Here is a 12,946-nt window from a genome sequence, read left to right as displayed (position 1 = left end):
GGGATGGTGTCAGAGATGGAGACCAAATGCTGTGGGGAAGAAATGGAAGCAGTGGAGAATATTTTGCTAGGAGCAGAGATTATTAAATAGCAATATGACAGCCATCTTCAAGTATTTGAAGGGCTGTTGCATAGGTGATGGAGCACATTTATTTTTTGTTGCTTCAAAAGTAAGATCCAAATTAGTGGATTCAAACTGCAAGAAGGAGGATTTACAATTTGTGAAGAAGTGTCATGCGCTGCTCATCAGCAGAACAACTTAAAGGTGGTGAACTTTCCCACACTGGATATTTAAGTGGAGGCTGAAAATAATGCCTCAAGTCCCATGCTCTCAACCTCAAGGGAAAGCAAACCTCATCTGAACAAATCTTGCCAAGAAAACCCCATGATAGGTTCACCTTAGGGTCCCAATAAGTCAGAAACAACATGAAGGTACACAACACACACAAGTTGAATAGATTTGTGTTTCCTGTTATTGGCAGTGGGTTCAGCTAGATGATCTTTGAGGACCTTTCAAACTACTAATTCTGTTCTAAAATATGGATTCTTTTCCATTCTGTTCCAAATTATGACTAAAGGAAACTCAGAAATGGAGGAGGAAACATGTGCATAGAAGAGAGAGATTTGTCTGCAGTAGGATTAGTAACTTGAAGCAGATTTTAGAAGAGTGTATGCTGGATGAGGAGATTCTGGGTGTTGCAGTAAAAATGTAGCATCTGAACTGGTTCTAAGTATAGCTAAATAAAGGCGAGGCTTACTATTTCTCCAATTACTTGCTCACTTTTGGGCAAAAAGACTTCTCTTAGATTCTTTCCCATCCTCTACCAAGAAGACTTAGACCTTAAGGTTATTCTCTCACAAAGAGAAGGACATGGTGACCTTCACTCCTGCGTCACAACAGTGTACTAGTTTAAATAAACATCACCATCACCATCCAGTTTGTGCCCCACTTTCCCAAATCACTATCAAGTGTTCTGACAAAAAAAGCAAGCAGGTCAACATAAAGATACAACAGAAATAGTTCTAGGTGTATCAAACACATTTTGTAATGCCTTTAGATCTCCTTCATATATATTTGTTTTATATTCTACCTTCCCTCAACATGGGACGCAAGCTGTATATCAAAGCATAGATTAAAACATTATTATTAAAAAAAACTATTAAAGTATCGTATTCAAAATAACAGTGATTTAAAACAGTCTAAAAGTGTTTAAAATCCAGTTTAAATAAAAATAGCAAACTAACAAAAACATTGCATTTAACATTTTCCTAAACATATAAAAACATTGCTTTCTTAAAGTTTTAAAACTTTATTAACTATCTGATCTAAATAATCAGGAGCCTTTTCACTTGACATAATTAAAGCATCTTAGTTCCACTTTAACTGACTTATGGTGACCCTAAGGTGCCCATATCATGGTGCCTTCTTGGAAGATTAGTTGAGAGGTTTGCCATTGCAATCCTCTGAGGCTGAGAGAGTGTGACTTGGCCAAGGTCACCCAGTGGGTTTCTATGGTTGAGGAAATTTCTCAATGTGTGTCAAAACACATTGCTCTATTTGGTTCATGTGGCATTTGACATAGATACAGGTATGTCTAGACTATAGACTTATAGTAGTGTGATACCATTATAACTACTATATCTGTTATAATAGTTACTATAGCTTTTAATCTGCTTATTTCCCAAGTAATAAACCTGTATCTGTACTTTTATCTCACACCCCCCCCAAAAAAAAATGCAGGAAAGAGTTCATGTGGCATCATCCTCCACCCGAAAAAATCATATCATATGATAGCTGACATGCTATTTTCTATGTGGAGGGAGTTTTTAGTTTCTGCACTGAGATATAGTTATGTGAGCCCCTATCTTCTGCAACCATAATTTAGGCTACACCCTAGACACAGGCTCACTGCCTCAGTGCAAAGTAGGCCTTTTGCCAGTTGTTTTTAATGCTAAAACACCCTTTCTCAGCTTTTCTCTAAGGGTAGGGAAATGTTGATGCGAACAACAACAAATCCTCCTTTGATAGCCCATTATGCAAGTCCCAGAGATGATACAGTTCCTTGAGAAAGAACTGAGGAAAAAAAGCTGTATATTGTTGGACTGCACCATACTGCCTGAAGGGTTTGAGCATTTGTAGAAAAGGGGAGGGTGGATGGACAATATTCTCACTGTTTCACTGACATAAACTGAGAGGACTAAGTTGGCTAATAGCAACCATTACTTCATCATCACTTTCACTTGCTCGTCCTGTAATGTGATATATGCCATCCTTTGTCAAGAATGCCCTTCAACACTCTATATTGGGCAAACAGGTCAGTCTCTGCGCCAAAGGCTAAGTGGACATAAATCACATATTAGAAATGTGAATATTCAGTGCACAAAAACCTGTAGCAGAATGCATTCCATCTCTGACCTCAGATCCTTACACAACAAGAACAACCACAACCAAAACTACAAAGGAATTTTGAAAAGAGAAACAGCTAAGCTAGAATATATTCACAAACTCCAATCCATCAACTGTGGGTTGAACAAAAACAATGGCTTCCTGGAAACATACACATATTATTATTATTATTATTATTATTATTATTACAATAATGGATGCTCTTAGCCAGTTTAATGTATTTTCTTTCCAGTTCCCAGCCTGCACACACCACATTCCAACATTTCCGCCACCATTCATATGGTCATCCACCCAACCTGGCTTCAGGTAACATCTTTCCCCCTGCTTTTGTCCTTCAAGGAACATAGTTGAAACTGAATTTGAATTTGCATTTCCATGGCTATTCGTACAATCTTATCATCAGTTCATTCCATGCATCTAAGGAAGTAGACCATGTCTACAAAAGCTGTTACTACAACTTCTTTCGCACAGTTAGTCTCAAAGGTGCTACAAAATACCTGTGCGTACTGATATTCCAAATTAACATGGCTATGTCTCTGAATTCATCTGCATGGGTTCGTGATGCATGTTGCTGTAATATTGCATCTACTCTTCTGATACCTTAGGTTGGACACTTCCTTGCTGTTTATGCTATTGTTTGGTTGAAGTACAGTTTTTATAATTTTGCATCTTGACAGGTGTTGCCAGGCTTTCAAAATAGCAATAGAGAAAAGTCAAAATTCATGATTTCAACAGTTGATCAGGAAGTGGCTGTTAACATATTTGTGCTCTACCTAAATAACGACCACAGGTGATCCATACAACTTTAAAGTAGATGCTGATGTCAGTGAAGACATCAAAAGAAGACTCGGAAGGAGCTAGACAAGATCCTGAAGTTTAAAGATATATAACTGAATACTATAGTTAGGATGGTGCATACCATATTATTCTCCATTTCTATGTATGTATGACTGTGAAGGGTGGGACATTGAAAAAAGCTGATAGTAAGAAAATCAGATGTGGTACTGGAGAGGAGTTCTGCAAATACCATGGACTGCTAAAGTGGAGGGCAATAGGAAAAGAGGAAGACCACATACCAGATGGATAAATTCAATCAGAGAAGTCATGGCCATGAACTGCAAGAATTGAGCAGTGCAGTTGAAGATAAGGTCACTTGGAAGTCTCTCATTCATAGTCAAACTCAACCTGAAGGCAGTTGATAATAATAATAATAAAATTTATTGATATCCCGCCTCTCTACACAAAGCAATCGGGGTGGCTTACAAAGTTAAAATATACAGTCCAAACCCTCAACCCACCCACCCCCTTAAAATACAATTAAACAGTGTGGAATTAAAAACATAAAAACATACTTTAAAAAAAACAGCAATAAAACATGGGTGGGTATAAGACCACTTTCACCCTTTTAAGTGTATGAGAAAGGGCTTTTCTTTAATGCCTTGTCTCAAGATGTGTAAAATTGCCCTTCTGTGAATTGCTGTTAGAAGAGTACACAGTGAAATCCAGGGCCATGAATGTGAAGAGATTTGCATCCAATCTAAACTCCATTAGGTGGAGGGCAACAGCTTCAAATTTAGACACCTTAATGGTCTGTATTTACAAGCCTGAAGCATATAATTAACTCTGTCTTGTTTGTGCTCCCAAACAGGGTAATAGACTGTTGGTTACACACAAATGTGAGAGTGGCTGAGAAGCATTTCCTTTGGAAAAGAAAGTGATCTTGTTTAAAGCAAAGAGCTCCTCCTACTGGAGAAGGCGAAAACATTCCTATTCAAGAAGAGGGATGACATACTCTGTAGTAAAATAGTAAGGTGACTACTCTTGCATGTGTATGGGTGTAATTCAGAGCTGGAAGAAATCCACAAAGAGCAATTAAAATGATCCAGAAGCTGGAAATGGGATTGTCATTGTGTGAATCAATGGTGTATGGGAAACATTTGGGATTTCTAATCCCCTCCATGAGGAATGGAGGGATGTGGCAGAGCAACTTTCCTCAACCTAATATCCCTCCATATATGTTGGACTGTGTGTGTTTATACATTCTTTCATGTCACCTGTTGACTTATAGTGATCCTATAATTTTATAGGGTTTTCTTAGGCATGCAATACTCAAGAGTTAGGTTTGCCAGTTTCTTCCTCTGAAATATAGCCTATAGCACCTGGTTTTTTATTGGACTACATTTTCCATAATCCAGGATCAGATTACATTTTGATGAGTGTTGTAGTTTAATATATCTGGAGGGGAGCAGGTAGAGGAAGGCTTGACAGTGGTTTATAAAAATATACTACTTATGAAGAAAACGGACACAGAGAAAGTTTTTCTTCTTTTCTTGCAACACTAAAGCCAAAGCCACAGACTGAAGTTGAATACCAAGAACATTTAGGGCACAGAGAGAGAGAGAGAGAGAGAGAGAGAGAAAGGAGGAGGGGAGAGGAAGTACTTTTTCCCAACTTAAGTATTACGTTTATAGATAATTTGTGCAATGTATTGCCTGAAGTTGTGGTGATGGCCACCAACTTGGCTCCAAACAAAAATTAGCTTCGTCCTGCAGGAATTTGTCAGTGGGCACCACTGTCAGGATCAGAAAGAGTCACTGAGGGAAAAATAACTGTGAGTTGGAGGGACATGACAAAGTGACCTTCCTCTCATGTCTTCCTTGTGTGCTTTCCATAGGGATCTGGTTGACCCTTGTGGCAAACAGAATGTGGGACTGAATGGACTTTTGGCCAAAGCCCATTTGCAATTTGAATACACACAGATGATCATATTTTACAAAGTGCAACCTGTTATTCAGAATATTGTAACTACTGACCCAGGATGCCTATCTGAACTAAATGGTTGAGTGGGAGATTTGAACTCTGACCTTCCTGGTCCTAATCTGACCTCAATGTTGTTAGTCTGAGGAAGAGAAGATTTTCCTCTAATTTGGGGCATCAGACATGTGGGTTAATCTCTGCCACTGGGTGGCAAAATAGGCCCTATAATGAAGTTGGCATACAAAACAGATAATTTCCAATGCATTAGTGATCTGCAGAGAAGACTACTGCTATAGCAAGCACCTTTCTTCCTGCTTATTAGTGTCCAGAACGTATTAGTTCTCCTCTTACTAGAATCTAGTTATTGCTTCAAGGTTTGTGAATGTTAGCTGTCTGCATAAGTGAGCAGAGTTACCTTTTATTACAAAGCTAACTTTTCTAAGTTTTGAAGAACGTTGTACAGAAAAGCTTTGCCAGCCTCCACATTTTCAAAAGAATTAAATTAAGGGAGGATGTTAGAGGACGGCTTTAACAAAATTCATGAGTCTCTGATCATCCCACCCCTATTTTAGCCAAATCATGGTTCATTGATAGCTCTGAAACAGAAGCAAAGGGGGCTGGGGATAATAACTCCACAGTCGGAATATTCCTTTTCAAGAACTAGTTGTGGGGAATGAAACATGCAGGCTTCCTTCCATCAGATTTAATATAACACAGTGATGTTTATCACACTATACTCTTAAAGTGCTACAATTCCAGTTTGACTCCTCTAGCTGCCTCCTGTTGCATTCTGGGATTTGCAGTTTTAAGGAGGGGTATTTAGAATTCTCAGGCAGAGAAGTTCTGTGCCTGAGAATTCTAAATACCCCTCCTTAAAACTGCCAATCCCAGAATGCAGCAGGAGGCAGCTAGAGGAGTCAAACTGGAATTGTAGCACTTTAAGAGTATAGTGTGATAAACATCACAGTTTGGTCAGTTAATTGAGGTGTCATGGATTAATGCCCATGGGATTACTAGGCATGGTTATAACTGGAAAAAAGTCAGCATCCACCTCAATTACAGTATCACAAATAAAAGAACAATGGAATAACAATGACAGAACTTTTTGTATACTCATAAAACTATGTTTTATGATATGGATATTCTATGTATATACATTACAGAAGTCCAAAAATGGTGGTATCATGTCATACTGCAATAACAAATTACTATTCAAAATTCTTAAAAAAAAATCCTTCACAAAGTTAATATGGGATGTATGGCAGGAATTCTATGTAGTACAGAAAACACATGGAGAGAGATGGCAAATCCGTTATCGAACTGTTTCGTAGTTCTTCAATCCTTATTTGCAAACAAATTCTCTGAATTAACTATGGTAGGTATACCACCATGCCTCCTTCAATCATGAACAAAAATACTATTTATACAACCAAACTATTTACCAACACTTTTCACTTCAAACAGGAATGTCCTTGTCCTTACCAATGTTTTTCTTCATTCTGCAAACATGTTCTCTTCATTACAGTTCCTCTTTGAATTATAATTAAAAAGAAATATTATTTCTACAAACAAACAACTTACCAACAGCATGCAAATCAACCAGTATTTTTTCTTTTTCACAGATGTTTATTTTCTTAGTTCTAAGATGTGTTATCTGAATCCTGCAATAGCTTTGTATATGTTGCTGTAGCTCTGATGAGGGAGTTAGGCACAGGAGCAATGTTGGTTGACCTTAATTGACAGCACATTGTGACTAATTAAGTAAATGAAACATTCCAAGGACTGGTTTTCATTTAACCCTTTAGGTGTTAAACTATCCTGATATTTTTGTGTTTTTGTCCTACCTCCAAAGCACATAATGGTTATAACTGGACTGTTAGTTTTACATTTTTCAGATCCATCACTGAGTTTCCAGTTTATTTACTCATTTCTCCACAAAGCCTTTCTTTAAGATGCCTGAAGCATCATTAAATGACATGGCATAAAGAGCTGAATCAGATGAATGGAAGCTGTAATCCAGTATCTGCTGTAATCCAGTAGCAAACAAAGGAGAAAGCATCTCCGGCATGACCTATGCATGATTCTAATGCCTTGGCACAATGAAGCATTGGAGGTCTGGTACAAATAGAACCAGAAGCACCTGAAGTGAAAATGTACCCTTTGGCATCCAAGACAAGAAGTATCAAGTCACAATGTTTTCTATCATGAGCACTCTGTTCCTAGTGCAAACTATTTCCTGTGTGCACTGTAGCTTTCTTATGGGGGGTTTGGTTACTGTAGGGTTCCAGTCAGGATGAACAGATGCAAAAGAGGACGAGCTTCTGCACTTTTGAGAGGTGTGTTGATGGTGGAATTTAAGCAAGTCTGGCATGTATGATAAACTATTCTCAATTCTTCTCACCTGTCAAAAGGTGCAGGAATCCTGTCCTCTTTTGCATCAGGCCAACCTGGTTGCTATAATGAGCATGGGTAATCCTGGGATTTGTAGTTTATTATGGGGCCAGAGCTCTCTGATAGAAAAGGCTAAATGTATCATAAAACTACAGTTCCCAGAATTCCCTAGCATTGGGCCAGGGCAGTTAAAGTGGTCTAAGACTGGATTATTTCTGCAGTGTGTTTTGTTCAGTTTGTTTTGTTCAGATTACATTCATGCTGGAATGTGCATGTCTGACCCAACCCTTGACTGCGGATAGCATTCATCTGGAGTGCTCTGGCCCTCATAGACCAAAGTGCTTGATTTTCACTCCTGCACCACAAGATGGCAGATGTGAATAACATTCACACTTTGTACTCTTTGGACCCCCTTTTACATCTACATGCAGACATCACACACACCCTCTGACATAGTATATAAATAAAAATATTTTGTTTATTTAATGTGCATATTTTCATTTGCACATTCATGTATATTCATATTTTAACATTTTATAAGGAAGTGGCATCATTCATATTAGAACAGTTTTATTTAAGTAAATTCAGTATTCAACTCTTTTATGTGTAAATTTTACACATAAAAAAGTTTGGGAAAAGGAGGAGGGATCAAAGCCTCCAGGTCTCGCATCTCCTTTGAATAACTTTTGCACCTCCTCTGGGGGTCCTCCTCCACCATTTGAGAACCACTGGTTTAAAGGTTTTGGAGGCAACCTCCTCTGAAAATTTCTTGAGTTGCCAACTGTACACATGTCTTTTGACAAAACTAATTCAAATCCCAGCATGTTTTTGAAGATCACAGGGCTTTAAACCATCTTTTACCTGCCTTTTGTAGTACCTGCTTGAGAAGCTAGGAGATAATAGGGTGGGAAATTACTTACTTATTTTTAATTTAACGTACTTACTTATTTTTAATTTACATCCCACCTTTCTCTCAAAATAGGACACAAGGCAGCTTACAATATAACCTAAAACAAGAATATATAATACAAAAGTAAGCAGTCTGATTAAAACACATTTAAAGTGTAATAAATATCAGTACACTCTATTAAAAAGTTCCTTCTGCCCTAGCCAAGTAAAGGCTGAAGGACTGTTTCAGTTAAATAAAAGTCTTTGCCTGCCAGCAAAAAGAAAGCATAGAAGGGACTCCATTCAGAGAGAATTATTTTTCCTAGGAGCCAACACCAAAATTATCTCCTGCATCCTCACCAGATGAGACTGTAAAGTTGGTGGGAGTGAGAGACAGCCTTCTTCCAAAGATTATAAGACTTGGGGCTGGCTTATGGGGGGAGGCATGGACGTTTCAGATGGACACGACCTAAGTCATATAAGGCTTTATAGATCATAAATAGGATTTTAATTGTACTTGGAAATGGACCTATGAAGCTGTTTCAAGAAGGGAAATCTAATGACAGCACAGAATGTTCAGTATTAACAGTGGGATTAGATTTTGTTCATTTATTGTAAGTTAATCACTTGTCATGAATAATTTAAATAGCTGATACATAGCTGAAAGGGTTTGTGTTATGGGATTGCTATGGGGGGGGGGGGAATGCAAACTATAAAAGTGATCTCAGGAAAATTGGTTTCATTGAGCCAGTGTTGTGTTCTATCCAAGATGATTCTCAGACCCAAGAGACCTGTGTTCAGATGCCTTGCCATCTGTAAACCGACTATTTGGGTCTTGGGAACTCTGTCTTACTTCCCATTCTGTTAAATGGGAATTCTGATATGTCTTACTGTTGTGAATGTGATAAATATAAACATCTATAAATCATGCTACATTAAAAAATGTATTCATTTGACAAATTGTGGGAAATCCAGATTCCAAAATGGTAAGTCAACTTCTTCTGAAGTTTTTCCTGAAGTAGGTCAGTTATTCTGATCAAGATGTTAATTCTTAGTCAAAAAGTTTATAGAAGCAACTGGGCTAGCTGAAGCAAAGGGGAGAAAAAAGTCTTACAGGTCCTTTTCCTTTTCCAGATGCTGCAAGATTGTCCAAAAGCTCGCAGGGAGGTGGAGCTTCACTGGAGAGCATCTCAGTGTGCTCATATTGTGAAGATTATAGACGTCTATGAAAACCTTTACCAGGGTCGAAAATGTCTCCTGATAGTCATGGAATGGTGAGTGTTGCTGACTGTTGGGACAAAGCAGGCAGTGTAGTTTATTCTACTTTGGCACCATCCAAAACTTAGAAGTTATAATAACAAGGAAATATGAAGTCGAAGGCTTTCATGGCCAGCCTCCATAGTTTTTTGTGGGTTTTTCGGGCTATCTGGCCATGTTCTGGAAGAGTTTCTTCCTGACGTTTCACCAGCATCTGTGGCTGGCATCTTCAGAGAATGCTTGCCTCGAAAGGAGTTGGGTGTATATATACTGTGTGACCTGGGAAAGCAGGAGTGATTTGCATGTGTATTGTTCTGTTGCTAATGGCAGGCCTCAGGGTGGGAGGGTAATGCAAAGGAGGATTAGTGTCATGCTTTCCCTCTTAAAAATGATTCTGTGTGAGCCCCTATGTGACATTCTTATCCTCAAGAATCTGTATTTAAATCCAGAACATTGGATCTATTCCCTCATGAAAAGGTTACTGTATCAAGTGGTTCTTTCTAATCATAACTGTCCTAAACATACAGAGATAGCCGTATTGGCCATATAGCAAATCCAGTAACATCAAAAGTCCACCAAACTGAGATACCTTTATTGGGACAACCAACATGCACACTATGCATGTTACAAGCTTTTGAAGCGCTGCTGGCTTCTTCATCAGGCAAGGTGTTAAAAACTATACAGGAGAAAGAAATTGAAGGTGTTAGTCATAGGCCTGCATTTTGCTGTTTCTGTTCTAAGTTCAGATGGTTTGGATGGATATTTCTTGCAGGCTGGCACCTCCTCCTTCTGGCCATGTGGCTACTCTTAAAGTCCATTCCTTGTTTAGTTAAGCTGATTTAGGTTTTAAGAGCTTTTATTTAAATAAATAAACTAACTGCAGTGTGTGAAGCAGGATAAAGAACTAAATTTACTAATTTCCTGATTTCTACATGTATCTCTTGAGTGGAACATTCCAAATTTTAATAATAATTAAAAAAAAGTTTATTAGTTTTGCTTAAATTCATGGATGGCAGGGATAATTTGTTTTATAAACTTATTTTATTAAACATGGATAGTCTACATTTTGGCAAGGTACTTGAGCATGAAAACCCACTGTGTGGCCTTGGGCTCTCGTTCAGCTTCAAAGCATGGCAATGGCAAACCCACACTGAAGAAACTTGCCAAGAAAACCCTGTGATAGGGTTGCTATAAGTCAAAAACAAATTGGAAACACATCTCAACAACAAACATACAATTATAAAATAATTGGAACAAAATCACTTTTTGAAACAGTGAGAACTACTGGTTCCAACATAGCTAAAAGATAGCCCTATCAGGAAGAAAAGGGCAAATTATGTTCTGAGTTAAAGCATTTCTTATGGCAAAGGTCCATCACCATTCTCCATTCCCAGACTTTCTTATCCCTTAATCCTGGATCTGTCTGCAGCAGCAGCTTTGGAGAGAATAGTGTCAACTTGTGACAGAAATCTGCAAGCCTCCTTCTATCAGAAGTTTTAAAGCAGGCTTGGAGGACTTATGGGTCCTCTAGATGTTTATGGACTGTACTTGCCTGTACTGGTGTTGGATAATGGAAGTTGTGAGCCAACATGTGGCACTCCAAATGCTAGCCACTCTAATGTTAAGAAGAACATTTAAAGAGGGCATTCTGTATGTATAACTTGAGCTAGAAATGGCTTTTGTTTTAAAGCAGTTTATTTACTGTGATACACAATATACCTCTGTATGTCACTTGCTAGGAAGTGTAAGGTGGAGGGTGTAGTCACATGTATGTTTTGCTGGCAGGATTCCTGTAGGCAACAGATTAGCCAGTATATGAACAGGATATTGGACTAGGTGTGGCTTTAGACTGATCCAACATGGCTGTTATGTATATTTTGTTTTGTTTTATTCAAACATTACTTATCTGCACTATAATTGAATATCCAAAAGTGGGGTGCAATCAACTTGAAAACAATTGAAATAATTTTACACAATAAAGAACAATCCAATACAATGAAAATAGAACCTTCAGTCCAAAAACCATGCCACGATGACAAAACTTCAAACATTCGGGTTTTGAACAGAGTGCTACACCTCAGAAGGCCCTTTCTCATGTCTCCTTGTGGTGTATCACTCTTAACAGTGGGTGACAGAGGAGTCCCCTGTCCTTCACAGTTCTTAATATACAGACATTTATATACAGGGAGAAGCACTTCCTCAAGTACTTAGAACCTAATCCATTTAGCGCTTTGACTATCATTCTAAGCATACTGGTAGCATATTGAAGCCAGTGCAATTTCATTGAAATACATGTCATGTGCTTTCTATAAGATGTTCCCATCACCAGTGAAGATTTTGTGTGTAATACTAGTTGCCTGGGCTTCCAGTATGACAAAGATGGATTCTGGATTCTCAAATATGGGAATTACTGATCCACAAAACCACAACATGAGTTGAATTCAGCTTCAGTGTATTGGCCCTCAGCAAGCCACCTATACCCTGATTCAGGACCTGAACAACCTCAACCAAATCTGATGGCAAAAAGAAATGCAGCTGATTGTGATCAGCAAACTGCTGGCATCCAACCCATCTACTCATTAGTGTCATATAGATGCAAAGGCATAGAAATAAAACTATATGGAACCCACAACTTAATAACAGTGGGTTTGGTTGAATTTCCCCAATGCTACTTTCTGTAACTGTTCCTATAGACAGGAGCAGGAGCAGAATCACTGTGAATACCGGCTCTCTTACCTCTGCTTCTCAGAGTTAGTCCAGTTAGATACTGTGGTAGGCACAGGGCACTAGACTTATTGTGGAGAAGCAAAGGGTCTGTCACAGTGTTGATAGCTTCTGTGTCACTGGGCAGTGAGTCCACTCTGGAGATATCCCCTGAGAGTTTCCAGCACCTTGGATAGCTTTATTAAAATTCAGACTAAAACCCAGACCAGATCCACTGCTTCACTAACATGGGAGCCACCTACCACCATTGCTTACTGTTAGTGCCTTCCCAGAGTTGAAACCTAATTTTATAGGAAACGTCAGAGCCCCAGATTTATGAGCTAAAACATCTGGATAAGAGAGAATGTGTAGCCAAAGCTGCTCCTTGAAGAGCTGTTTGAAAAATTGTCACATATTAGCACTTCCTTTTTAGTGACAGAGTCCACTTCTTTTTTGTGTTCACATAGGATGGGTGTATATATGTTTTGCTTTGTTTGGATACAACAAAATTCAAAATCCACAATGTTAGAGTCACAGGCCTACA

The 12,946-nt window shown here is 38.5% G+C and overlaps 1 protein-coding gene across 1 annotated transcript in view; it reads left to right on the top strand.

The window, feature by feature from the left end:
* Positions 1 to 12,946, top strand: part of MAPKAPK2 (MAPK activated protein kinase 2) — a 113,985-nt gene that overhangs the window by 85,342 nt on the left and 15,697 nt on the right. Inside the window, exon 2 of the mRNA XM_089514477.1 lies at positions 9,577 to 9,716. Coding sequence (XP_089370603.1) covers positions 9,577 to 9,716 — 140 coding nt within the window. The remainder of the gene's footprint in view (positions 1 to 9,576; positions 9,717 to 12,946) is intronic.

This window comes from Sceloporus occidentalis, unplaced genomic scaffold (genome assembly GCF_023333645.1).
Source record: "Sceloporus occidentalis isolate IW3139 unplaced genomic scaffold, rSceOcc1.0.p SCAF_3, whole genome shotgun sequence".
In the NCBI taxonomy this organism is placed as follows: Eukaryota; Metazoa; Chordata; class Lepidosauria; order Squamata; family Phrynosomatidae; genus Sceloporus; species Sceloporus occidentalis.
Note: the sequence above shows the minus strand (reverse complement) of the source record. Positions and strands in the feature narration are given on the sequence as shown.